The following is a 27,724-nucleotide window of genomic DNA, read 5'->3' on the forward strand; positions in this document are numbered from 1 at the left end:
TCATCTCTGCCCTAAAAGGGTGACCCCTAATTTTAAACCAGTGCCCCCTAGTTCTGGACTCACCCACAAAAGGAAACATCCTTTCCATGTCCACCTTGTCAAGGCCGTTCAGGATCTTGTATACTTCAATCAAATCACCCCTCACTCTTCTAAACTCCAGTGGAAACAAGCCCAGTCTGTCCAACCTTTCCTAATAAGACAACCCGCTCATTCCAGGTATCAATCTAGTAAACGTCCTCTGAACCGCCTCCAATGCATTTACATCCTTCCTTAAATATGGAGACCAAAACTGGACACAGTATTCGAGGTGCTGCCTTGTATAACTGAAGCTCAACTTCCTTACTTTTATGTTCAATCCCTCTCATAATACAGGATAGCGTCCCATTAGCCTTCTTAATTACTTGCTGTACCTGCATACTAACTTTTTGTGACTCATGTACTACAACAGCTAGATCCCTCTGCACCTCAGAATATTGCAGCCGTTCTCCATTTAAGTAATACTCTGATTTTTTTTTGTATTTCCTGCCAAAGTGAACAGTTTCACATATTCCCACATTAAACTCCATTTGCCAGATCTTTGCCCACTCACTCAACCTATCCATATCCATCTGCAACCTCCTCATGTCCTCTTCACAACATACTTTCCTACTTTCCATTAAAGGAGAGGCAGCTCACCATCGCCTTCTCAAGGGCAATTAGGGATGGGCAATAAACGCTGGCCTAGCCAGCGACGTCCACCTCCCATGAATGAATTTTAAAAAAACATATCTTTGCTGAAATGAGTTCAGTGCCAAAATTCAACATGCAACCTTTCTCTCAGCACAGAGTAATGAAGACCAAAGACACTGGAAGATGGAATGACAGGCTCAATGAACTCAAATTAAAACAGAAAATTCCGGGAAAACTCAGCCAGTCAAACAGTATCTGTGGAGAGAGAAACAGAGTTAACGTTTCAGGCTGAAGAAATTTCATCTGAACCTAAGGATGCCCAGAGGGCAGAATTCTAGACCCATGGAATTTCAATGAGAGTGAATGGTTCTGATTTTGGAAAGCACTAAGTGAAGGCACAACAGGTTGGAATGTGTACAGGTTGAGAGGTATGGCCGTTGGATATCAGTCTCCTTAAAATCTCAACTAAATAAACAGTTTGTGTGAAAGAAATCTCATTCAGAAAACAGAAAGTGGATCAACTAACTCGGTGTGTGGGCTCAACTTTCAAATATTAACAAAAAACCTCTGGAAGATTTCTCCTTCTGAATAAAATGTTTATTCATTGCACTTGTACTTTTCACTATGATAAGCATGAAAACTGAGAGCTTAGAAATCCATAAGACCATAAGACATAGGAGCAGAAATTAGGCCATTCGGCCCATCGAGTCTGCTCCACCATTCAATCATGGCTGATAAGTTTCTCAGCCCCATTCTCCCGCCTTCTCCCCGTAACCTTTGATCCCCTTACCAATCAAGAACCTATCTATCTCGGTCTTAAATACACTCAATGACCTGGCCTCCACAGCCTTCTGTGGCAATGAATTCCATAGATTCACCACTCTCTGGCTAAAGAGGTTCCTCCTCATCTCTGTTCTAAAAGGTCTTCCCTTTACCCTGAGGCTGTGCCCTCAGGTCCTAGTCTCTCCTACTAATGGAAACATCTTCCCCACGTCCATTCTATTCAATCGCTTCGGATCTGCTTGATTCCAGGTCTTTGTTCAAAATTAGATGAGTGCAGTTTTCCTAGTGTCTAGATTAATATTTATCTCTCAGCTGAGACCATCAAGGTAAACTAACTGGCCTAAAAACAGAAAACTGCGGATGCTGGAAATCCAAAACAAAAATAAAAATACCTGGAAAAACTCAGCAGGTCTGGCAGCATCTGCGGAGAGGAACACAGTTAATGTTTCGAGTCCGTATGACTCTTCAACAGAATTAAGTAAAAATAGAAAAGAGGTGAAATATAAGCTGGTTTAAGGTTGTGGGGGGGTGGTGTTAGAGCTGGATAGAGGGCCAGTGATAGGTGGAAATAACCAAAAGATGTCACAGACAAAAGGCCAAAGAGGTGTTGAAGGTGGTGATATTATCTAAGGAATGTGCTAATTAAGGGTAGAAAGCAGGACAAGCAAGGTACAGATAGCCCCAGTGGGGGTGGGGTGGGTGGAGGGAAGGGATCGAAAAAGGCTAAAAGGTAGAGATAAAACAATGGATGGAAATACATTTAAAAATAATGGAAATAGGTGGGAAAAGAAAAATCTATATAAATTATTGGAGAAAAAAGGGGGGGGATCGGAAAGGGGGTGGGGATGGAGGAGAGAGTTCATGATCTAAAATTGTTGAACTCAATATTCAGTCCAGAAGGCTGTAAAGTGCCTAGTCGGAAGATGAGGTGCTGTTCCTCCAGTTTGCGTTGAGCTTCACTGGAACATTGCAGCAGGCCAAGGACAGACATGTGGGCATGAGAGCAGGGTGGAGTGTTAAAATGGCAAGCGACAGGGAGGTCTGGGTCATGGTTGTGGACAGACCGAAGGTGTTCTGCAAAGCGGTCACCCAGTCTGCGTTTGGTCTCTCCAATGTAGAGGAAACCGCATTGGGAGCAGCGAATGCAGTAGACTAAATTGAGGGAAGTACAAGTGAAATGCTGCTTCACTTGCAAGGAGCGTTTGGGCCCTTGGACGGTGAGGGGAGGGGAAGTAAAGGGGCAGGTGTTGCATCTTCTGCGGTTGCATAGGAAGGTGCCATGGGAGGGGGTTGAGGTGTAGGGGATGATGGAGGAGTGGACCAGGGTGTCCTGGAGGGAATGATCCCTGCAGAATGCCGCTGGGGGGGGGTTGAAGGGAAGATGTGTTTGATGGTGGCATCATGCTGGAGTTGGCGGAAATGGCGGAGGATGATCCTTTGAATGCGGAGGCTGGTGCGGTGATAAGTGAGGACAAGGGGGACCCTATCATGTTTCTGGGAGGGAGAAAAAGGGGTGAGGGCATGAAGCAGCACCGAAGTAATCATCAATGTACCGGAGAAAGAGTTGTGGGAGGGGGCCGGAGTAGGACTGGAACAAGGAATGTTCCACATACCCCATAAAGAGACAGGCATAGCTGGGGCCCATGCGGGTACCCATAGCCACACCTTTTATTTGGAGGGAGTGAGAGGGGTTTAAGGAGAAATTGTTCAGTGAGAGAACAAGTTCAGCCAGACGGAGGAGAGTAGTGGTGGATGGGGATTGTTCAGGCCTCTGTTCGAGAAAGAAGCGGAGAGCCCTCAGACCATCCCGGTGGGGGATGGAGGTGTAGAGGGATTGGACGTCCATGGTGAAGAGGAGGCGGTTGGGGCCAGGGAACTGGAAATTGTTGATATGATGTAAGGTGTCAGAGGAATCACGGATGTAGGTGGGAAGGGACTGGACAAGGGGAGAGAGAAGGGAGTCAAGATTGCAAGAAATGAGTTCCGTGGGGCAGGAACAGGCTGACACGATCGGTCTGCGTAACTGTAACATCTCTGGACTAGTAATCCAGAGGCCCAGGTTAATTGCTCTGGCAACATGGGTTCAAATAGCACCTGGTGGAATTTAAACTTGATTAATAAATCTGGAATATAAAGCTAGTCTCAGTAATGGGTGACCATGGCAACTACCGTTGCTTGGCGTAAATTGGTTCACTAATGTCTTTTAGGAAAGGAAATCCGCTGTCCTTACCTGGTCTGGTCGACATGTGATACAGATCCACAGCAACGTGGTTGACTCTTAACTGATCTCTGAAATGGTCTAACAAGCCAGTGAGTTCAAGGGCACTTAGGAATGGGCAACCAATGCTGGCCTTGCCCACGTTGCCCACATCCCATTAAAGAACAAAATAAAACTTTTGAGAGCAGGAGTTCTACCCTCTCCACCTTCTAAACATTTAAGTTTCTGAATTGTTGGGAAGAGAAGGGGTCAGAGCTTTGCCAATAGCTGCATCTAGATTTGTGTACCTCTCTCTCTTGGCCTCGACTGTTACAGAGTTCTACCTTACAGGAACAAGTGAGACAATGGGAGAGCACCCTTAGGACTAAGCTGTCAGCTACAGCTCAGTGGCAGTGGATTGCACTCTCACCTTGGAGTCACAAGGTTGTAGATTCAAGTCCCACGCCAGAACTTGAGCACAAAAATCTAGGCTGATACTCCAGTGCAGTACTGAGCGAATGCTGCACTGTTGGAGGTGCTGCCTTCTGAATGAGGCATTAAGCTGCCCTGTCAGAGGGATGTAAAAGATGCCACAGCTCTATTTCGAAGAAGATCAGGGGAGTTATCCTTAGTGTCCTGGCCAATAATTATTTCTCAATCAATGTCACAAAAGCAGATTGCCTGGTCGTTATCACATTGCTGTTTGAGGGAGTTTGCTGCGTGCAAAATTGGCTGCCACATTTCCTACGTCACAACAGTGACTACACTTTCAAAAGTAGTTCACTGCTTGTAAAGTGATTTGGGGGTTGTCCTAAGGTCATGAAAGGCACTGTATAAATACAAGCTCTCTCCTTGTAATCAGGATAACACAATACCCATATGTACATCACTAAATAGCTGCCATACAGAAGACAAAACAAGTCTCATCTAACACTAGCAATCCTGGATAGCTACATAAAACCTGTCTCCTACTCACTCAGTTCGCAGTCACTCATCCCATTATCTCCAAAGCATGTTAGGTCTCGGAGATGAAAAAATACACAGGGCTGATTCTAAAAAAGTGCCAATCCATTTTTTCATGTTATGGCTGCTATGGCCAACCTGCATCATGTTCAAAGTTCAACTCCAAGAGGCAAAAAAACATTTATTTTGGCTGTGTCCAAGTGCGAAAACCCATAAAAGCCGCAGGATTCATTTTGAAAGAAGCTGGACCCAAACGCCCACAATAGCAAAACAATTCCTCAAAGGGCCCCATAATCTTTGGCTGGTTACCAAATAATAAAACAAAAATTCAGTGGATTAGGTAAAGAAAGATTGACGGGAATTTTCACCCTTCTTCATGCCAGTTTGTACAACGCTCTGCCCTGTCATTATATGGGTTTGCAGTCTGTAATGACATTCATTTAACACTGGCCACTGTAGCTGTTTCTTCATCCCCGGTCCTAGCGTTGCTGCTACAGAAGCTATGATGGTATTTCATATTTAAAGAGAGGGGACAGGCCGAATTGAGATGAGAGATTGAAATGACCGAGGGTGAGGAATCGCTCAGTGCAGTGGTCAAGGAAGGAAATGAGGGCTGACACTACAGGGAGGTATTTGGAAGAGGGCTGTGGGAGGGGAGATGTTAGAGCTGAGGTCAAAGCAGGAATTGAATCAAGTGTCATTCAGAATGTTTTAACTGGCTTCAAAATGGTGCTCGCTCTGGCTCTCTCTCTCTCTCTATCATCCTGGCATCCATTTTAGAATGATAGAAGATGCCTCATCACATCTCCTATCTTAAAATGCCTCTCACACAAGCTATTACTTTGAAGAACATTGACTATTCATTAGGCAAAGTCCTACAAATCATAACCGGTAGACGGTCAGCAAATTATTTTGTTCATGGGTTCGGTTAGGGGGCTGTTACGAATACATATCTCCAAGAACTATATGTTTTTTTTAAATTGGAAGGAAATCAAATTATTTGGACACTTTCTTAGGAACTGACCTAAGCTTTTTTTAAAATAAGGTTATAAGTTCACTTTGGACTGTGATCAAACTGCCTTTTCCAAGAAGTCACATGGCTTCAGCTAAATGACCAGCAAGGCACCCGAGGAGATAGGAACTATTTGCATATGTGAACTTTAATTGCTGGAGGAAAAACCGACTGTTTTCAGGGGGTGTGAGGCTTTTTTGGTGATTTCTGGAAAGCATCTGACTGAGATGAGTTTCTGTTTTGAACTTGTTTTTTGGACTCAGTTTGGGAATAAACCAAAAAGGAGAGGGTTGCCCAACTCATGTGTCTCCCTGCCTTGTCTGAAATTCAGTGTACTTACCAGTATCCAGCTAGAAAACCTCATCTCAATATAACTCATCTGTCTTTGGAAACCTGAGAAGCTGAGGCAAGAGAGAGATCCCAAGGACATTGATCGCACTCTATTCTCCTCCTCACCAAAACTCCTTAGGAAAGAACTTCCTGACAACTACTGTGACTAGCGACCTGTCCCCATACACAGGAACACCAGGTTGACAGTGTCAAAACCTTCGAACTTTATCCTTTTTCATAACGTTTAGCCATTGGCCAAAAGATGTTTTATCCCTGAAACGCCAACCTCTGCATTTGGTTTGGTCCTTTGTGTGTATGTGTATGTGTGTGTGTGTTGGGATAGAAAGGGGTATATAGTTATACTTCCAGATCGCACATTGTATGTGAACCAGATTTTGCAACTTGCTTTTAAAAACAAGTTTCTTTTCATAATAAATCAATTGTTGTGAGTTTATTAAAAGAAGCCAAGTTAAAGTCTCTTTTATTCTGGCTCTAACAACAGCGAAAGTAAACAATTGGCCAACTTGGTGCGCGACTAAAACATTTACACTTATGGTGTGATCTGAGGAGCAGTGGGGCTAGAGAAACTGCACACTCCTCCGATCCCGGTTGTAATTGGGGACAAATGTTTTCCAAGAACATGAATACCTCCCAATGCTTCTTTGAATAGTATCTTCATTGACTATCGGAACCTACTTAAATGGCCAGATAGGATTGTACAACACAGAAGGATGCCATTCGGCCCACTGAGTCTGCACCAGCTCTTTTGAAGACCAATCCACTTAGTCTCACTCGCTTACTCTTCCCCATATCCCTGTCATTTTTCCTCCTTTAATTGTTTATCCAATTCAGTTTTGAAATATAGTATCCACCCTCCCAGGCAGCACATTCCAAATCCTAACCACTCATTGTGGAATAGAAGCTTTTCCTCATGTCACCTCTGGTTCTTTGGCCAATCACCTTAAATCTGTGCCCTCTGGTTATCTACTCTTCAGCCATTGGAATCAGTTTCTCTTTATTTACTCTACCTAAACCCTTCATGATTTTAGACACCTCTATCAAGCCCCCTCTTAGTATTCTCTGCTCCAAGGAGGACAATTCCAGCTTCTCCAGTCTGCCCACATGCCTGTAATCCCTCATCTCTGGTTTTCAAATGATCGTTTAATCTGAAAGATAACATTTCTGACAGTGCAAGGCTCCCTCATTACTGTACTCAAGTATCAGCCCCAATTATGTGCTCAAGTCCTGGAGTGGTCACCGACTTGCACAGTCATAGACATGATGTATAGAATCAGGTGAAGCACTTCAGCTCTAAGCAATAGTTTAAACTAATATCAACTTCTGTCCTGTAAAAGCTACAATCCGAGGTGGCTTAGTTTCTTCAAACTTTAATCCGCATTAATATGCCAGTGAAAGGTGTGGTTATCAACCCCGGCCACTAAGTGCATTCCCTTTCTCTGCATTACCTCCACATCTGGAACGTTGTCTGCCTCTGCCCCTAACTCAACCCATCTGTCGTTCAACTCTTCATACATTCCTCCAGCACTTTATGGCCCTGTTACTCTAACGCTAAACAGGCGCTTGGTAGTACAGAACTTGAATATTGCTGAAAAGTGAGACATATTCCTGAAGCTTTTCATCTTGAACTCATCAGGACAAATGCAAGAATGCCAAATTTCATAAATTGCTGTGATCGTCTGAAGTTTGCCTCCTGTACAGGCCCTGTGCTGGCCATGCCTTCAGCTAGCTAAAACTCACAGTCTGAAATTCCAACCCCCACCCCCAAATTCCTCAACCTTTAAGACTGTCTCTCCCTCTCCTCCTCCAAAGTCCTCCGCCCCTTTGGACCAAGCTTAGCCTTCCTAATCTCTCCGCCTTTGGCTCAGTATCCATGTTCCTCAATGCTGCATAAGTGCCTTGTGACATTTCTCTAGATTAAAGGGGGCATATATATATATTAATGCAAGCGATCATTTCTGTCTCTTCGATTTCTTACCAACAATGTCCTTGAGCTCCTTATTTGTCACGGGAATTCTATGGGCAGCGGTCAGTCGTGGAGCACTGAAGCCCACTTCCTTTGTAAGTTTGAAGAGATCTTTCCACCACAGAGCTCCTCCCAGACACTCCCCTGAAGAGACAGCATCACACCAGGTTGAATATACAGAACAGGTCACGTTACTTAATTGCCAGAGCAGATGACCACAAGGTTACTGAGTTCCCAACAAACAGCGCAGCCAGACAACCCATTCTCAAATCTCTGTCCAAACCCACTCTTGGCCTAGATGGATCTAAGATCTTGCAAAGGGGTTTTCACCCTCCTATTGGGCCCAGCAATGGAGCAGTGGCTGGCATTTGCTCAGCATCACCCCTTGAAAGCATGGGCAAGGTTGGCAACCTTATACAGGGGCGCATTGAGATTGGAAACACACATCCTAGCAAGACTTGGCACATTACATACATAAGTTAAATGTGACAGTTTCATCTAAGCTTATATTTTCCTTTTTTTTAATCTCAACTTTAAACCAGAAAATCAATGCTATGGCACGGGGGTGGCAGGGAGACAGGGCGGAGGGGGGGGGAGTAATTTCCCTCTTGCACTTTTTGGAAATGGAAATCAGGAGTTTCTATATGTAGCAGACAACTCGTTTCTTCAGTTTACGCAACACCAATATCTTCAGAATACGCTCTCAGATACAGACCCCATAGATTCTGTTAAGTACCACAAAGATGTTCCAATATCCCAAGATATTTTGTTCATCCCCCCCCCCTTTCCTCCCATCTACTCCCTCTGCTTTCCTGATTTCTGCCATCCACTTCCTTAGGAACATAGGACTTGGGAGCAGCAGTAGGCCATTCAGCCCTTCCAGCCTGCACTGCCATTCAATAAGATCATGGATGATCTGGTTGTGGTCTCAACTCCAATTTCCTGTCTGCGCCCTCCCCACCCCCACCCCCACCCCATAACCCTTGTCCCCTGTCTATCGAAAACCTGTCTAACTCAGCCTTGAAAAAATTAAATGACCCAGCCTCCACTGTTTTCTGGGGAAATTTCTGAAATCTCTTCAAACTTGGTGGTATCCTTCACTCTGGATCTCGGGCCCTTCACTTGATAGCTCCCAAGAAGAAGAAAAATATTAATATCGTCCTTGTGTGCGTAACGCAACAACACTGAATGTGATCCAATTTCTCTAGAACATTACAAACTGTGACAAAGCCATCAGGCTTTTTTTCCACATACCCCACAAAACCTTGTGTGTTCTTATGGTGTCTGGAAGATCACAGTCAGCGTAGACATCACTGAAGTACATTTCACCGCCATCCTAATAATGGACAAACCATTTTAAAATCAGCATCGGTCAGCCAAACACTGCCATTACTCCTTTCATAAATGCAATAAAATGGCTCCTGGGACTGTGCAATAGGACGTTTCATGGACACGTTAAATATTTCTCCTGCAGTCCCGCTCTTTCTGGGGGATGATTCTACGCACAGTACCTGCGCGAAATGTTCACCCTTTATACACAAGCCTTGAGGGTGAGCACCAGCAGGCTATCCAGCTGTCCGTGCAATGAGCGTGTGCAGAGTAGGAAGAGTACAGCGGAGGACTGATGCTTGACTCCAGCTCTAACTGGCACACGGCTGTTGCTGTAGAAGTCACCAGGTGCCTATTGAGGCAGGAATGATTGGATTTGTTGGTCAAGCCCTGCTGTTCATGTTGGGGTAACCCTACTGTCTGAAACCACCTAGCTGACCAATGCAATGGCCCCAGGTCTCTGCGCCTCTGCCCCTTTCATCCAAAAAAACTAAAAAACTTCCTTTGGAGGGTTGAGCTACTGGTTGTGGCGCACCCCACCCACACCCCAAATTGAAGCTACAGATCACAGCCCCTCTCCTGAGGCCACTAGTTCTTGCTGTGGGTACAGCGCCGATGATGCCAATCGGCCTCCAACAGCTCGCCCAAAGTGTCGGGCCGTTCCGTCACTAAGGACATAACCAAAGACCTTGATCCCACCCTCACTCATCACCCACACATCCACCTTCCAGCGGGTCTCACTGCAGTGAGCAGGAGCAGGAACCTCGGCTGACATCCTTACTCCCCAGCCAAGTCCGGTACCGTCCCAGGAAGATGAAGATCTACTCCTACCTTCCTGCCAAACTCAACCAACCTTTAAGCTTGGGTCCTTCTATTCAGAATGGCACAGTGCCACATTATGCAGTGCATTTATATGCTGAGCCATCGGATGCCCAGAATGATACCATTGTTGTTAATAAAAGCAGGGCAGTGATACAGTCAGTAACATAACAGCTGGTCAGCTAAAGACAACAGTCTCCCCTCGGTACAGGAATCTGCACCTTTTCAAATATCTGGGAAAGCACGGTGTACATACCTTTAACACTCGATAAGCTTCTTTTAACACAGCCTTTTTATCAGGTGACAGGTTTATCACACAGTTGGATCTGAAAGAAAGCAAACTCTTCTAAACAAGTACATAAAAGAGCACTGGTCCTCACTGTAAGGCTGTTTTAATGAAGCCTAATGATTGATAGCTGATGGCATGTCCCCAAAAGTGGCTTCACCAGCACAAAGAGAGGTCCAATCATTCACATTATATCACGGTGCATTCAAATGGCAGCAGCACCAAAGGTCCAGATAGTAATGGAGCCTAAATCCCTCCAGCCTGACAGCAAAGCGAGACTCCTGCCTCACTCTATTTCACTCTGGTCAGACCCTGACTGCAGATTTAGGCTTTGCATCAATGCACAGCTATAGTGTAAATGCACTCACATTCACATGTTATGTAGAAAGAAGAGTATAATTACAGTGCACCAGATTGTTCCTCTCTCCACTTAACATTGTCTATCCAGCACCAGACAGACCCACACTGCCTCACCTGGAGAAGGGGCTGGGTCACTCTTTGCTGCATTAGTATTTCGTGCAGGACAAAGCAGCCTGGTCCACAAACATTCACTCCCTCCAGCACCGATGCACAGTAGCGGCAGTGTGTATCGTCTACAAGATGCACTGCAGGAATTCACCAAGGCTCCTTCAACAGCACCTTCCAAACCCCCGACCACTACCATCCAGAAGGGCAGTAGAGATGGTGGTGGTGAGCTGCCTTCTTGAACTGCTGCAGTGTATATGGTGTAGGTATACCCACATGGGAGGGAGTTCCAGGATTTTGACCCAATATAGGCTACTGTGTTCAATTTTGTTTTAAGGTTCCCACCCTCTCCCTTTTCCCCAGTTGTTGTGTCTGCCCAGCTATCGGCCATGTAATGGCAAAAGCGGTTGGCAAGATGTTCTTTGTGGTTCTGGCAATGGTGCTCTACATCCAAATAACAGTCGGTAGGCAAGGCTCCCAGGGAAGACCACTCTCTGGCTCTCCCATTCACACAACAGTACACTACAAACCATCTAAAAAGCACAAGTCAGGAGTGTGAACCTCCAACAACACAAGAAGTTTGACACCATCCAAGACAGCAACCCGCTTGATTGGCATCTCATCCACCACCTTAAACATTCACTGCCTCCACCACCGACGCACAGTAGCAGCAGTGTGTACCATTTACAAGATGCACTGCAGAAACTCACCAAGGCTCCTTCAACAGCACCTTCCAAACCTTCGACCTTTACCACCTAGAAGGACAAGGGCAGCAGATGCATGGGAACACCACCACCCACAAGGTCCCCTCCAAGTCACACACCATCCTGACTTGGAAATATATCGCTGTTCCTTCACTGTCGCTGGGTCAAAATCCTGGAACTCCCTTCCTAACAGCACTGTGGGTGTACCTACACCACATGGACTGCAGCGGTTCAAGGCGGCAGTTCACCAAGAGCACTTAGAGATAAGCAACAAAATGCTGGTCTTGCCAGTGGTGCCCACATCCCATGAAAGAATAAAAGAAAACACAGCCTTGCCGTGAATGGGAATAATCCACCACTCAATGCTGGCACCAGCTGGTGATACCACTGACTTGACCATAAAAGATACCTCTCCAGAAACTAAGTCTTTTGCTCTCCTGACCAGATTAAGTTTTGGACAAAATACTTTCATTGCTACTGCCTGATGACGAAAATAAAATAAAATTGACCCTACTTTTTACATACATAATGATATCAAAGCTGTTGTCCTTCAATCCAACATCGCCAAGTTTTTCAACGTAGCCTTGAAGGAAATCCACATTGGGTTTACTGAAGCCAAATTCCTGAGTGTGATAGTCAATAAACTTCTGAGCTACTTGCACCTGCAGGATAATGGCAATGGAGACAAGAAGAAAGAACATGTGTGAGGACCATCAGGGCATTAAAACAACAGCTCTTCTCATCAGCCAACAGCACCAACAAAGTCTGGAAAGACTTGCATTTATGTAGCGTCTTCCATGTCCATAGGATTTCCCAAAGCCTATGAAGTACATATGAAATGGTCATCACTGTTTTAATGTAGGTAACATGGCAACCAATTTGCACACTGCAAGCTCCCACAAACAGCAATATGATAATGATCAAATAATCTATTTTTAGTGATGTTGATTGAGGGACAAATATTGGCCCGAAGACTGGGAATGAAACCCCGACCTCCTTCAAAATAGTGCAATTTTATATCCACCTGAAGAGAAAGATGGAGCCTTGGTTTCGTGTCTCATCTGAATGATGGCACCTCCTACAATGCAGCACTCCTTCAGTACTGCATTAGAGCTTCAACCCAGATCTTGTACTCAAGCCTCTGGGATGGGACTTGAGGCCACAACCTTCTGGCTCAGAGCTGAGTGTCACTGAGTGAGCCATGGCCAAGGCCCACATAAAAAATTAAAAGCACTTCAGCAGATCCCTGTGGGTTGATGTGTTATTTTATAAAGATCGAATTCCAACTTTTAATGCACTCTTAAGGGTTCCATGGGAAGACTTTAGAGGAGTCCACAGAATGAAAAGACTGCTCTCTGCCTGCATCCAGATAATGGGCCCATGTTCAACATGGAGGAGCACTGATTCATCAGCTGAGGGAGGGCAGTACATGGTAATCAGCAGGAGGTTTCCTTGCCCATGTTTGACCTGATGCTATGAGACTTCATGGGGTCCAGAGTCGATGTTGAGGACTCCCAGGGCAACTCCCTCCTGACTGTATATCACTGTGCCACCACCTCTGCTCAGGACACTGGCAGGGATGGTGATGGTGATGTTTGGGACATTATTTGTAAGATATGATTCCATGAGTATGACTATGTCAGGCTTGACTAGTCTGTGAGACAGCTCTCTTAATTTTGGCACTAGCCCCCAAATGTTAATAAGGAGGACTTTGCAGGGTCAACAGGGCTGAGGTTGCCATTGACATTTCCGGTGCCTAGGTCAATGCCAGGTGGTCCATCCGGTTTCATTCCTTTTTTGTGACTTTATAGCGGTTTGATACAACTGAGTGGCTTGCTAGGCCTTTTCAGAGGGTATTTAAGAGTCAATCACATTGCCATGGTGGGATTCAAACCCCAGTCCCCAGAGCATTACCCTGGGTCTCTGGATTACTAGGTCCAGCAACAATACCACTACGCCATCACCTCCAATACTTGCACCAATGAAGGAGCAGGTAGGTGAAGGGGGAAGAGATACTGTCGCAGGGTCGAAGGGCACAGGTGATGATCTAGAGCTGGAAGAGGGTGAGGTGGCAAATTGAGATAGGAGGTAGAACGAGGTGAGGCCATTCTATCAATGTCCAGCAGCTCAGCTCCTGGTCTTAATTTCAATTTTTAAGGAGAACCTGTAGCAACAATCATCCCCTGCCAGCCTGGATTCAGACACAGCAGGGATCCCAGAGGCAGAGTTGGGTTTCTGCTGCAGGGTCCCACCCAGGGCAAGAGGCCACCTTCCTCTTTCAGGAGCTGGCTGCTTGCTGTGCACTCCCGGCATGAAACAATACCTGCTCACTGGTCATGTCAATCCCAGTCACGTGACCTTTCTCTCCAACCAGCTTGCTGAGCATGTAACAATCCCGCCCACTGCCACTTCCCAGATCCAGAATCCAACAGCTCTCCAAACATTCAGGAACCACAAGCCCACATCCGTAGTACCTGTCAAAGGACATAAAATAAAATTCAAATGAAAAGCTTTTCAAAGACAAAAACAAACAAACAAACACTACACAAGCACAATATGGAGTCATTTAGAGAATCAGAAGTGCACACAGTACAGGAGGCCATTCAGCCCATAGTGCTTATGCCAGCTCTTTAAAACAGCTGTAAAATTAGACCCACCCCCCTGCTCTTTCCCCACATTCCTGCAAAATTTTCCTTTTCAAGATAAAGTCCAATTCCTTATTGAACCAGATTCCACTGCCCTTTCAGACCCTACATTCCATTTATTGTTACAGTTCAGGATATGAGAAAAAAAGAGTCAACCAGCCCGTCAAGCCCACTCCTTCCATCAACCATGTGCCATCCACAGTGCTTGGGTTTTACAACTGATAGTCAGGTCTATAAAGGACATTGGAACTGACCTATCAAGCAGGAGATACAATGGGCGACTTGTGATACTGCCCACTTTGAATTGCTCCCCATGTCCAATTTCACCCCCATTGCCCTCTTGAGGCAAAGTTCAATGCAAAATCACCGGAACTGGAGCTTAATCCTGAACATTTTAGAATCACCACTATTCAGTCCGGGCTTAATGCTTTCACAGGCACCCACCCCACTAACCCTGCCCACCCCACTAACCCCCGCCCCCTCATCCACCCAACTAATCCCACCCACTCCACTACCCTTGCCCATCCCACTAACCCCTGCCCACCCCACTAACCCCCGCCTCCTCATCCACCCAACTAATCCCACCCACTCCACTACCCCTGCCCATCCCACTAACCCCCGCCCCGCTGCCTGCCCCACTAGACCCACCCGATCCATTATCCATACCCCACTGCCCATCCAACTACCCCCCACCACCCCCCCACCCCACCACCTCTGCCCATTCCTGAATGATCGCAAAGAGCAGAAGTATCAAATCTGAACCCCTCACCATCGAGCTGCTAGCCCAGGCAACTTGATCTTATTTGTGCTTGGTTGGTCTGTTTGAGTTTTGGAAAGTGTTGTTCTGAATATTGTGCCCCTTTGGTGGATAAAGTCCAAACAGGAAATCTGTTATTATCAGCAAATTGAGATCCAGTGAATGAGTCAAATTCCGGCTATGTTGAAGTCGCCAACCATTCCCACCGGCAGAACAGCAAATCCCATCGAAAGGTGCCCGTGATAAGCCAAAATTCCGCACTGGTGACTCTGAATTAGCCGAACTGTCTAAATTTGTCACATGATCATACCGAGCAGAGTGGAGGTAGAGCATACAAGAACGTAGAGTCATGGCACACTGGACAAGCCATCACTTGACGTCGAGATCTCCCTGTGAAAGCATGCGCAAAACCTGCGAGTTTGGCTAAACCTGTGAGAAAGTTAAAAGCGTTGTCGACCGGAGAGAAGGTGAAGTTGACACAGGAAGTGGAAAATAGTGGCGAAGCTGAAAGCAAAGGGGTGGGAGATTCCCTCATCACGATTGTCCACCATCATGAAACACACGTCTGGGAACAGTTCGACTAGCAGGCATTCTCCCCAGCAAGGAAGAGGGTGAGTACGGCTGCCTATTCTAACATTGAAGAAGCTCTGCTAACGTGGTTCACAGCCGTCCGAGCAGAGAGTGTGCCTATCTCCGGTCCAATCCTGCAGGAAAGGGGAGTCGCCCTGTCAAAGGGGCTGGGCCACATGGAGTTCCCCTGCAGTGACGGACAGATGGACCCATTCAAGACAAGGCACAGCATCACCTTACACACAGTAAGCTGCAAGGGTGCAGCAGTTACACAGCAATGACAGATGATTGGCTCTAAAATGGTCTCGCCCACGTCTTGAGTGAGTATGCAGCAAGAGACGTTTTTAACGTAATGGATGAAGCCGGACTGTTTTACCATCTCTTGTCTTTGACATTTAAGGGTGAAACATGGAACAGTGGAAATCAGGGCAAGGAACGTGTCATTGTTATGTTCTGTGCCAACATGGAATGCACCAAAAAGCTGCCACTTCTTGTGATAGGAAAGTCCAAGAAGCTATGTTTCTCGTGAATGTCAAGACACTATACATGCAGCACGAGGCTAACAAAACCACCTGGATGACCGCCAGCATTTTTAACGGGTGGATCAAGAAAGTGGACAAATCAGAACAAAAGAAGAGGAAAATTGTCATCATTACAGACAACTGCCCCACAAACCCCCAACATCGCTGACCTTAAGTGCATCAAGCTGACGTTCTTGCCTCCCAACACCACAGCCAAGTTCCAGCCAATGGATCAGGGGGCGATTAGGAATCGGAACCTGAAAAGACACGACCATCAGCAGCTGGTGTCTCAGGTTATCAAGGTCATCAATAAGAAGGAATACAATCCAACTGTTCCAGAGGCCATGTTCATGATGAAGAAGGTGTGGAAGATGATGACGGAAGCCACAATTACCAACTGCTTCCACCACACTGGGTTCAAACAGGTTACGACTGCACAAAGCATCAAAAATGAGGAGGAGCAGGGTGATGCCAACCAACTCAATGACGAGGCACTTTTCACTTAGCTGCAGGAGACCAGCATGGAAATTCCAGCAAAGACAACCATGGAAACTTACAGAGAGGTGGACAGTGCTGTACGCTGCAGGACAGAGCTGACAAATGATGCATTCTTCAACCGAGGAGCCCGATGACCTGAAGAGTCTGATGAATGCCCACCCATTCGCCCACCTGCTTCCTTAGCCTTTGACACAAAGGTCATACAGATGCTCCGGGATTTTGAACTGCAGCACGAGAACACGTTTGACTGCGCTGATGACATGGTGGACTGTCTCGCAACTGTCTGAAGACAGCAGGCTAAGCAACAAAAGGTTGCAGAGCTTCTCTGGAGCTAACTCCTGGCCTTTTACAAGGTCGGGTCATTGTAAGGTGTGAACAAGTTGAAGAGAGACTTTTTAACACATTTACTACTTGTAAATTTGGCATTTGAATCTGTTGTTTTTGACATTGACTGCATTTTAGGCATGTAGGGTGACACAGAGGTGCCTCCACCTGGGAACGGGGCCCTCTCGGCCAATACAAAGCTCCTTTCAACACAAGTTTGGAGGCGTCTCCCCTGGGATTTGACTCATTTTACTGTGTTTGCAGAATAAAGGGATGGATTTAAATTTTACATGTAGCACTCCTGAGATTCCACACCATGATGCAGTCTAGTAAGACAGGATATTAGCCATCCCTGACAGATCTCATTGCCATCCAATTCTTCATCTCAACTTCAATGGCTTTTTGCTGGGAGTTTGTTCCATGCCACCTCTGCTGAGGGCAGGGGAAATATCTTTTAACATTTGCCCTCTCTTTGTCGGCGACTTTGAATCTCGCAGTCCAAGTGAAACATTCTAATCTGTTAGCTGTAAGGGGAGAGTGATCATGATAACGACTTTAACATACATACGCCAACGCATAAAGGGGTTGCTCACACAGTCAATCGGAGCCTGAACTTTAAACCCACAACTTCTTCTTTAAATCTAAGAGGTTACTTGACATCTCACAGAGATCTCGTGGGACAGTGGGTAGCGTCCCTGCCTCTGATCCAGAAACTCTGGGTTCAAGCCCCACCCCAGGTCAAGGAAGGAGCATTTATAACACGGCCAAAATCGCCAACTGCCAAAGGCAGGCGGTAAGAGCAGGAGGGATTTTTAAAAATTCATTCATGAGATGTGGGCGTCACTGGCTAGGCTTGTCCATCCCTAATTGCCCTTGTTCAGAGGGCACTTAAGAGTCAACCACATTGCTGTGGGTATGGAGTCACATGTAGGCCAGACCAGGTGAGGACAGCAGATTTCCTTCCCTAAAGGACATTAGTGAACCAGTTGGGTTTTTAACCATCAGTAATGGTTTCACGGCCATCGTCAGACTTTTAATTCCAGATTCTTATCGAATTCAAATTCCACCATCTGCCGTGGCGGGATTCGAACCTGGATCCCCCATAGCATCATCCTGGGTCTCTGGACTACTAGACCAGCAACAATACCACTGCACCCATCGCGGTCGCCTCCCCATTCCTGCCAATCCATGTCATGGAAAGAAAGTCAGGGCCTCTACCATCAGGATCCACAACTCCAGACTACAGCATGCATGTAAAAGAGTGTAAAAGAGCACGTTGGCATGGCAACTCAGCTTTGTGAGTGATCTGTAATACAGCACCACCATTTGGCATCTGCTGTCTAACAGCTCAGTTGATTGAAGACAAGGTGGCTGCACCCAGATTGTAAGGTTATTAGTTAGCTCTGCTGCATTAGCCAGGGTGGCTGCACAAGCAGTCTTAGTGTTCTCCCGGAGAGGATAATCCGACATGTTTCTTCTCCTGATTGCCACCAACAACAGAGACAGCGCACTTTGTGCCAACCATGGGGGGAGGGCACAATCCACCTGACCTGCTGCCTTGTAGTCAGGCACCTTGCCAACAATCACTGGCTCACAGAATAAGAGTGCTCTCCCGGATAAAATAAAAGTGATCCCCGGAGCAGCACTGCATCACGAGTCAACAAACTGAGAGAAAATTTACCTGAAAAAGAATTGTTACAATTAACTCTGGCCTCTCTTTACAAAGGCTCATAAATAGTTTACACCAATGCCATCCTTGTTGGGTTCTCACCCAGAATTCTACAGCATTCAAAATGCATCAGAATGACACAGAAATCGGGTTCCGCAGCAACCACCTGGTCCCAAGCCTCATTACAGCGTTGGTCCAGACACGGACAAAGGATCTGAATTCTAGAAGCAAGTCAGGCATGACTGTGCTTGACATCAAGGCAGCACCCACCTAGTCTAGCTTCAAACAGGCCTCATAAAACCGAGGGAGGGGGAAAAGTCTCCACTGATTGGAGTCATGATTAGCACAAAGGAAGAGAGTTGTGGTTGTTGGAGGTCAATCATCTGCAGGAGTTCCTCGGGGTAGTGTCCTAGGCCCAACCATCTTCAGTTGCTTCATCAATGACCTTCCCTCCGTCATAAGGTCAGAAGCGGGACTGATCACTGGTGGCTGCAATGTACAGCACTCGCACTCCTCAGCTATTGAAGCAGTCCATTCGCACATGCAGCAACATCCAGACAACAACCAGACTTGGGCTGATAAGTGACAAGTAACGTTCAAGCCACAGAAGTGTCAGGGAATCACCATCTCCCAAAGAAGAAATCTAACCACCTTCCCTTGACATCCAACATTAACATTGCTGAGTCTCCCACCATCAGCATCCTTGCTGTCACCATTAACCAGAAATACAACTGGACCATAAGTTACTAGAGCAGGTGATACAACACTCAGGAAGTTCAACACCCCGCCCAGGACGAAACAGTCCACATGATCAGCGCCCAATTCACCAGCTTAAACATCAACTCCCTCCAGCTCTCACAGTCAATTTATGTGCTGCAAAATCCCACAAACAGCAATGAGATAATGACTAAAACACTCTGGTGGTCTTGGTTGTGAGATACATGTTGGTTCCTAGTTGCTATTCTTTCTTGAATAATGCTATGGAATTTTTGACTACTTATGAGAGAGCAGAGGGAATCGCAGTTTAAGATCTCATTCGATGAGTAATGCTGCACTCCCACAGTACCGCACTGAAGTATCAGCCTAGATTGTGGTCTCAAGTCCCTAGATTGCTATCAGTGAACCAAGGCCGACACTTATTTGAAAAATACACGATCATTTCAGCTGCTTATTTCCCTCTGCATGTTAAGTGTCTTCAAAGTATCAAGATAAAGGCAATGAATTCATCCTGCCCTTTTCCCCAGTCTGAAAGCAATCACATGAAATCTGTAAACTTCCTTCATCGAGAACTGATTAAACTCTGAATGGCCTTGAGCTGTGATTACTTACAGACTGCGACCTTAACAAAGGTGAAATTAAGCACAGGTTTCTGAGTTCTGAGGAAGAGTCATCATCAACTCGAAATGTTAACTGTTTCTTTCTCCACAGATGCAGCCAGACCTGAGGAGTATTTCCAGCACTTTCTGTTTTTATTTAAGCCCAACTCCATCACAGCAGCAAAATGATACACCAAGCATTACACTGCACAAAGCTTCAGTCATTATAAAACAATTAGTTATCTGACTTAATATGAGACCCCCATTAATTCTGAAAGTACCAATACAATAGCAATCTGTATTTATATAAACTAAACTACTTGGCAGGACAGGGAAGCATCAGTGTTTTGAATAGTAAAATACTAAGAGAAAAAAACATATTGATAACATCACCCTATGAAAACAATAATTTAGATTGATTACAGACCTGGAACTCACTTCTTCATGAACAGCTGTCAATGCATCCTGCAAATACTTAGGGAGAGCTTTAGCAGGAGTGACACACACATTCAGTACCAGATCTTCCGTCTTGTGGAGCCTTTTTCCATAATAATCCTATTGACAAAGTATTTACAATCACAAAACCAGGCGTTCGATCCAACAGATCTATTGGTCCACATGAGCCTCTCCCACCCTTACTTCATCCAGCCCCATGAAAATATCCTTCTATTCCCTTCTCCCTCATGTGCTTATCGAGCTTTCCCTTAAAGGCCTGTGCGCCAGGGCTTCCCAAATCGTGGGTCGTGACCCTCAGCGGGGGGTGGGGGAGGGGGTCGTGAGACGAGATCCTGGGGTCGTGAGCTCCGAAGCAGTAATGGCTGCCGTGGAACTCCGACTGGACGCCAACAGCGGCGAGGCCCCTTTAACACTCACTTTTTTTTAAAATGGTGGGCGTGGCTAACTGACCGATCTTTGAGGCCTGATTCCTGCTCCAAAAAAAAAAGCCGGCGAAAGGATAGCTTTTTTAAAATGACGCGTTTGGTGCCAGCGCCACGCTGGGTGGGGGCACTTGGCACGCATGCGGAGAGGTAGCATTTTCCGTTGATGCCAGTGACAGCAGGCAGCTGCCAGTATGAATCATGGCACTGCTCATATCGTCACAGTGAGGATAACGCTCAGGTATCAAAATGCAGATTTTTGAAGTCACCCTGTTTGTCATTCCTAATTCTAATACGTAAATGGATTGGCGTATCACTCAGAGTGAGGGAGGGCCGTTTCTGGTGCACAGCCTCAGTCAGACGGGGACCTCAGTTTTTGCCAGACCTCCACACCCACCCCCCCCCCCCCCCCCCCCCCACTCTCTCACTCAGGGCTCCCGGCAATTTTCAGGCTTTGAGATTACGAGGTCACAGTGGGAAGCACCGAGCTACGCTACGGACCTCAACTACTTCATGTGGGACGGAGTTCCACATTTTCTGGACACTCCTGTTCAGGGAAATCCTGCAATAAAGTGTTTGCTATGTATTCAGCTGGCACTGGGTGAGGGACGTTAAGGCAGCTCCGAATCACTGTGGTATAAAGAGCACAATGATTCCACAGTCACCGTGGCAGGTGTTTGCTAGTGAAGTTTGTGTCAGCTCGGAGCCCAAATGCTGAAGTCCCTATTCCAGGTTAGGACCCCACACTCTAGGTTACAAATACGCTATAGGCCAAGGTGTGGCTCGTTAGTGGCGTACCCGCCTCTGGGTCAGAAGGGCTTGGGCTCGACCCCCACTCTGAGCGCTTCCGCACATCATCGAGGCTGGCGCTTTATTGTAACACTGAGCAAGTGCTGCACCATCAGGCTGTTCAATCAGATTTTAAACTGTAGCCCCCATCTGCCCACTCCAGCAGAAGTAACTGCTCCCTCCTTTCGATAGCAGGGAGTTCTCCTTCTGTCTTGTCCAACAATCTCCTTCACCCCCCAAGCCAGCGGAAAAAGACAAATGATCTGATTTATTTTTGAAATCTGTGGTGTGAAAATTTTGCTTGTCTCTAGAACAATCGCTTCATTGAGAAGCTGAGGAGGTGCTGAAGAAATGGAAATTTTGTTTTTTTTCTCTCTCTCTCGATGGCTGATGACAGCTGAGGCAGGCTTTAACAAGCTGATATCAAGCACAGAGCGTTTCAGGATTTGGGAATTTGACCCTGTTGAGCTTCTGCAGGAAGGAGGAGAAACACCAGCACCTTTTCATTCATTCATTCAGCACCTTTCTGGGTCTCAGGACACCCAGAGGCTCCTTACGGGCCAACCAAATATCTTTTTTAAGTGTAGTCACTGTTGTAATTCAAGAAATACAACAGCCACCTTGCACACAGCAAGCATCCACAAACAGCAATGAAAAATGACCAGACTGGCATTATTGCTCAATGATGGCCAGGAGACCAGTGCCTTTCTTCAAATAGCGCTGTGGGATCTTTTACATCCACCTGAGAAGGTATCTGGGGCGTTGGCTTAATGTCTCATCCAGAAGTCAGGCAATGCTCCTTCAGTACTACACTGAAGTGTCAGCCTCGATTATGCCCTCAAGTCTCTGGAGTGAGACTTGAACCGATGACCTTCTGCCTCAGAAATGAGGGAGCTATCACACTCAGCTACCTTGGAAAGCGGACATCATCCCAGATGTCTCTAACATGTGGGGGACAGACTGGGAGAACTTTACTGCACTGGATGAAATTTGAAACCCTGTACTGAATTAAAAATAAATATTTCTCTCTTTCTCTCTCCGAGACCTTGACCTCAGGCTTAGAACACTGTTGGATAATGACTGCAGTGCAGTAGCTCTCCTTAGTAACCATTCTTCAATGATGGAGGCAGTCAGGACTGATGGACCTGATCCCGTACTTACACAACAACCTCAACTGAAGAGAATTCTGGGCTAATTTTTCTCTCCCATGTGCACTGAGCCCAATCATTATCTGAAGAGGAAAAATCTGCAGGAATACTGGGAAAAAGAGTAGGGGGGAGTTGTTCTAGGTGAATTGATCTTGCAGAGAGCTGGCACAGATACAATGGGCCAAATGGCCTCCTTCTGTGCTGTGACCATGCTATGATTCTATAAACCCCTACAGCTACCACTAACTCAGTCCAAACCAAAAACGGAATCAGTGACCCACCTTATCTGTACAATTCTGTTTCGTGTAGGGTAGTGCACTGACCAACTCTAAGGCACAAGAGGCTGATACAGGAAACGATTGGTAAGTTACACAATCCTGATGCTGAGGTGAAGGAGTGCTCTCTGGTCATTCAGATAGGCCTTTACTCTGCATGTATCCTAACCCAGATTTGTTCTGTAAGTTCTTCCATGGTGACATTGAGTACCAAAATGACAGTCAAAGTCCTAGCCCTGACATTGCTCACCTCGAGAAGTGTCAAAAAACCAAATAGTTCAAGTTGTAACATTAACCATTCATCATGTCATAGCTCAAAAGCTGAGGAACGGGAGATTTATAGCTTGTCATTGCCACCCCACCCACCACTGCCCCTCAACATTCGTGTGTACAACTCACTGTGAGAAACGCCAATGTCGATTCACTAGATCCAATAACTTAAAAGATTGGTGCTTTGACAATTAAAAATAAATAACATCAACAGAAAGATAAAATTTCCATCAGAAGTACATTACCTTCACATCTTCATGAATTCCCAAATCTTGCGAACATCCAGAGGAAGAGAAACTAGAAAAAAAAAATTTAAAACTAATGATCAAATACTAGCTATATGTTTCTCTTAAAAAAAATTCATTTAGGAACGCGTGCATTGACATGGTAACAAGAAATACATTTATGGAAGATCCATTTACCTCTTCCATTTTGTCGGCAGGATGTGAATATCGCTGGCAAGGCCAGCATTTATTGCCCATTCTTAATTGCCCCTTGAGGACCTCGGAGGTCTCTGCACATCTCCAGTTCTGGCCTCTTGAGCATCTAGGGTTGTGGGGGCTGGAGGAGGTTATAGGGAACAGAAAGTAGTTCTTTGACCAAATCATGTGATAATATAGCCTCATTGAAGGGAGCAGGGTGAGTTTCTGAGGGTGGAGGACACCACATGTTATAGAAGTTCGAAGTGGGGCAGTTAGGATTATAGATAAGAGTCACCATGGTCTGTTGGAGTTTGTTTTATTGCCTTTAGGGGTAGAGAAGAATTTTAGAGTTTTTTTCTAAATTCGGCTAAGGTTTTGTTTCAACTATTGCACCTCTCCAGGGATATTCATGACTGGGGGATGGGATCAATGGTCCAGAGATGATGCATCATGTATTGATGGGGTAGGCTTGATAGAGCAGATGGCCCTTTCCTGTCCTCTCAGCTGGCACTCCAGTGCAGTACTGAGGGAATGCTGCATGTTGGAGGTGCTGTCTTTGAGATGCGACATTAAACCAAGGCCCCGCCTGGTCCCTCAGGTGGATAGAAAAGATCCCATGGCACTATTTGGAAGAAGAGCAGCGGAGTTCTTCCAAGGATCCTGGTCAATATTTATTCCTCAATCAAAATCACAGAAAAAAAAATTATCTGGTCATTATCACATTGTTGCTTCTGGGATCTTGCTGTGTGTCAATTAGCTGCTGCATTTCCTACATCATAACAATGGCTACACTTCAAAAAGTACTTCATTGGTTGTAAAGTGCTTTGGGACATCCATAAGTCATGAAAAGGGCTATATAAATGCAGTAATTCACATGAACAGTCACTCCTGTCGCAGGGTGAGCAGACCAGGGTTTACCACCTTCGAGTGAAGAGAGGATCAATGGAATAATTTGACTCGATGGGAAATAAAAGACAAGGCTTTCCAGCAATTCCTTCTGTTCCAAAATCCACAGCTAGGCTGGATTCATTTCATACAATTAATAAAACAATGTGAAGGACAGACAACCAGGAACCTGACTGATTGCAAAACCACAGGGACAGAGAGCTCAGCCTACCAAACAAGCCCTTAAAAACAAGAGGGCATATAGCCCTGAAATCAGTCAAAAACCTGAGAGAATATTCAAAATTGTGCTTAAATCATTGTTCTTTTTTTTATTCACGGGATGTGGGTGTTGCTGATTAGGCCAGCATTTATTGCCCATCCCTAATTGTCTTTAAAGATGGTGGTGAGCTGCCCTCTTGAACCGCTGCAGTGCATGTGGTGTTGGTACATCCACAGTGCTGTTAGGAAGGGAATTCCAGGAATTTGACCCAGTGACAGTGAAGGAATGAAGATATAGTTCCAAGTCAGGATGGTTTGAGCTTTGGTGGGGAACTTGCAGGTGGTGGTGTTCTCACACATCTGCTGCCCTTGTCCTTCCAGGTGGTAGAGGTTGCAGATTTGGAAGGTGTTATTGAAGGAGGCTTGGTGAGTTGCGGGGTGCATCTGTTCATGGTGCACACTGCTGCCACTGTGCATTGGTGGTGGAAGGAGTGTATGTTTAAGGTAGTGGATGGGGTGCCAATCAAGCTGGCTGCTTTGTCCTGCATGGTGTCAAGCTTCTTGAGTGTTGTTGGAGCTGCACTCATCCAGGCAAGTGGAGAGTATTCCCTCACATTCCTTAATTGTGTCTTGGAGGTGGTGAACAGGCTTTGAGGAGTCACTAGCCACAGAATTCCCATCCTCTGACCTGCTCTTGTATCCACAGTATTAATGCACAAAATGACAGAAAATATATCTAAAACACTTACAGCAGTTTGGGTTAGGCAGGGGACAGCTCCTACTCAGAGTTCAATGCAAAGATCAAGGACTAGGTTGTGAATGATACCACTATAATTATTCCTAGTTGCCTCAAAGGCATTAAGGGACCTAAAATGGGACTGAACATATGTAGGCCAGATTAGGTAGGGTTCCTTTGTCAGTTTTTCACCATAATCCTGCAGCATTCATGGTTATTTTTCAAGTGTTAGCCCACGAATCACCAGAATAATTTTCACATCTTGCTATGGTGGAATTTCAAATCACCATCTCCACGTTGCTTATCCAGTCCCACGCTCACAGGGCTACTCCGTCCTAGACTGAGGCAGCACCTTTCACATCCTCAGGTCAGCCTAAAGCACTTTGTAGACATTGAGTTACTCGTGCAGTCATTCCTCAACCATTCAAAAATAAGGAAAATTCAAACGTGGCGTTTCAAGCTGTGGAATGGCCAACCTTCACTGGGTGATTCGCCTATTCTTCAGCAGCAATCTCTTCGTCCAGTCCCTCTATCTCCAGTGAATCACCATTGATAGTTACTGGTTTTTGCAGCTGCCCCTCTCATGCATTTGCTACTCATTAGATTTTGAGGTTCCACTGGCAACACCATCACCATGGTTCGAATTCTACCGATAATTTAGCACCTTCAAAATATTAAGGGAGCAGGAAAGTTTAACTTAATCTAAAGGAGCGGTCTTGTTGCCTTGTCATAATATAGCATGGCTTTCAACTGCTTGAAATGCAACCTCATTTCGCAAAAGCACACATTTCGATCAGCACCCTGTCCCCTCAGCTGATCCTAGGAGGAGGTTGGATCAACCAGCTTGGAGCCCTTTTGTCAAAAATTCAGTGTTTTAATATAAAATTTCTTCTGGGGGAAAAACATAATTTAACGTATCTTTTATCGGTGACATCCTGACGTTTTGACATTTATCTCATCGTGTACAGAAACATCCAACTTTCCTGACAATTTTAAATCATAATGTGTCTTTTTTAAAAAAATTTTATTCAAAGGGTGTGGACATTGCTGGTAAGATCAGCAAACATTGCCCATCCCTAATCGCCATTGAGAAGGTGACGGTGAACTCCTGCAGCTCTTGTGGTGAAGATACCCCAAAGTGACTTTTCCATTGTGGTCTGGTACAGCTAAGTGTCTTGTTCAGCCACTTCAGAGTTCTTCAAATTGGATTGGGACTGGAGTCACATGTAGGCCGGCAGATTTCCTTTTTAACCAAATATCTGATTGGTTTGTGAGGTATTAACAGACTCTGCTTTAACTGTGGCAAAGAATTCCACATTCTATCCGCCCTCTGGGTGACATGTTTTTCTGTCCTCCCTTTAATTGGTTTCATGCTTATCTTAAATCCATTGTTTTACTGCCTCAGCTATCAGTGGAAACAGTCTGATTACTATTCACCTTAACCTAACTCTTCCAAATCTTGGGGATTTCTCTCAGGTCACAATGTAAACAGCTACAGTTTAAACAAAATAGTTAACTTCACAAGAGCCCAGTGAATCTACATTGGACTTCCTCCCCATGGCTTTTTGACTGCCTTCCTGTAATCGAACACACTACGCTGTACATCAACTACTGCCTAACATCTTGTAAAAATTCACAACTCCAATTGCACACACGTTCCAGATTTTTTTTTTAAATTCATTCACGGGATGCGGGCATTGCTGGCTGGGCCAGCATTTATTGCCCATCCCTTAATTGCCCTCGATAAGGCGGTGGTGAGTCACCTTCTTGAACCGCTGCCATCCATGTGGCGTAGGAAGCCCAAAGTGCTTCCTAGGGAGGGAGTTCAGAGAGTGAAGGAACACCGACCTAGTTCCAAGTCAGGGTGGTGTGTGGCTTGGGGAGGAACTTGTGGGTGGTGGTGTTCCCATGCATCTGCCGCCCTTGCCCTATGTAGTAGAGGTGCTGTCCAAGAAGCCTTGGGGAGTTGCAGCAGTGCATCTGGTACAGTGTTACTTAGCAAATTTAATTGAAGCAAGGGGTATTAAACCAACATGATGTCTTTCCCACAGGAGAGACAAGGGTCATTTATTCTGCAGCATCTTGCACTGTCAGCAGGTCCAGTTTGTGTCAGTTTACCAACACTGAGTGCACCTCCCACTCTCTAACTGCACTGACCGTCACACACCTTCACTTCGTGTTAACTACACAAACTCAAATACCTTTTCCCACAACAGCCCCACTGCGCCATCTCCGCCTTCCGGCAATCGCGCCAGTCTCCA

The 27,724-nt window shown here is 45.8% G+C and overlaps 1 protein-coding gene across 1 annotated transcript in view; it reads right to left on the minus strand.

The window, feature by feature from the left end:
- as3mt (arsenite methyltransferase) overlaps positions 1–27,724 on the minus strand; it is a 44,760-nt gene extending 17,036 nt beyond the window's left edge. The window contains exons 1-8 of the mRNA XM_078565126.1: positions 27,665–27,724; positions 23,447–23,498; positions 20,269–20,396; positions 13,865–14,015; positions 12,067–12,203; positions 10,343–10,412; positions 9,193–9,274; positions 7,951–8,082 (exon numbers count right to left, since the gene is read on the minus strand). Of these exons, the coding sequence (XP_078421252.1) occupies positions 7,951–8,082; positions 9,193–9,274; positions 10,343–10,412; positions 12,067–12,203; positions 13,865–14,015; positions 20,269–20,396; positions 23,447–23,498; positions 27,665–27,693 (781 nt within the window). The 5' untranslated portion in view covers positions 27,694–27,724. The remainder of the gene's footprint in view (positions 1–7,950; positions 8,083–9,192; positions 9,275–10,342; positions 10,413–12,066; positions 12,204–13,864; positions 14,016–20,268; positions 20,397–23,446; positions 23,499–27,664) is intronic.

The sequence above is a fragment of the Cetorhinus maximus genome, chromosome 20, assembly GCF_964194155.1.
Source record: "Cetorhinus maximus chromosome 20, sCetMax3.hap1.1, whole genome shotgun sequence".
Classification (NCBI taxonomy): domain Eukaryota; kingdom Metazoa; phylum Chordata; class Chondrichthyes; order Lamniformes; family Cetorhinidae; genus Cetorhinus; species Cetorhinus maximus.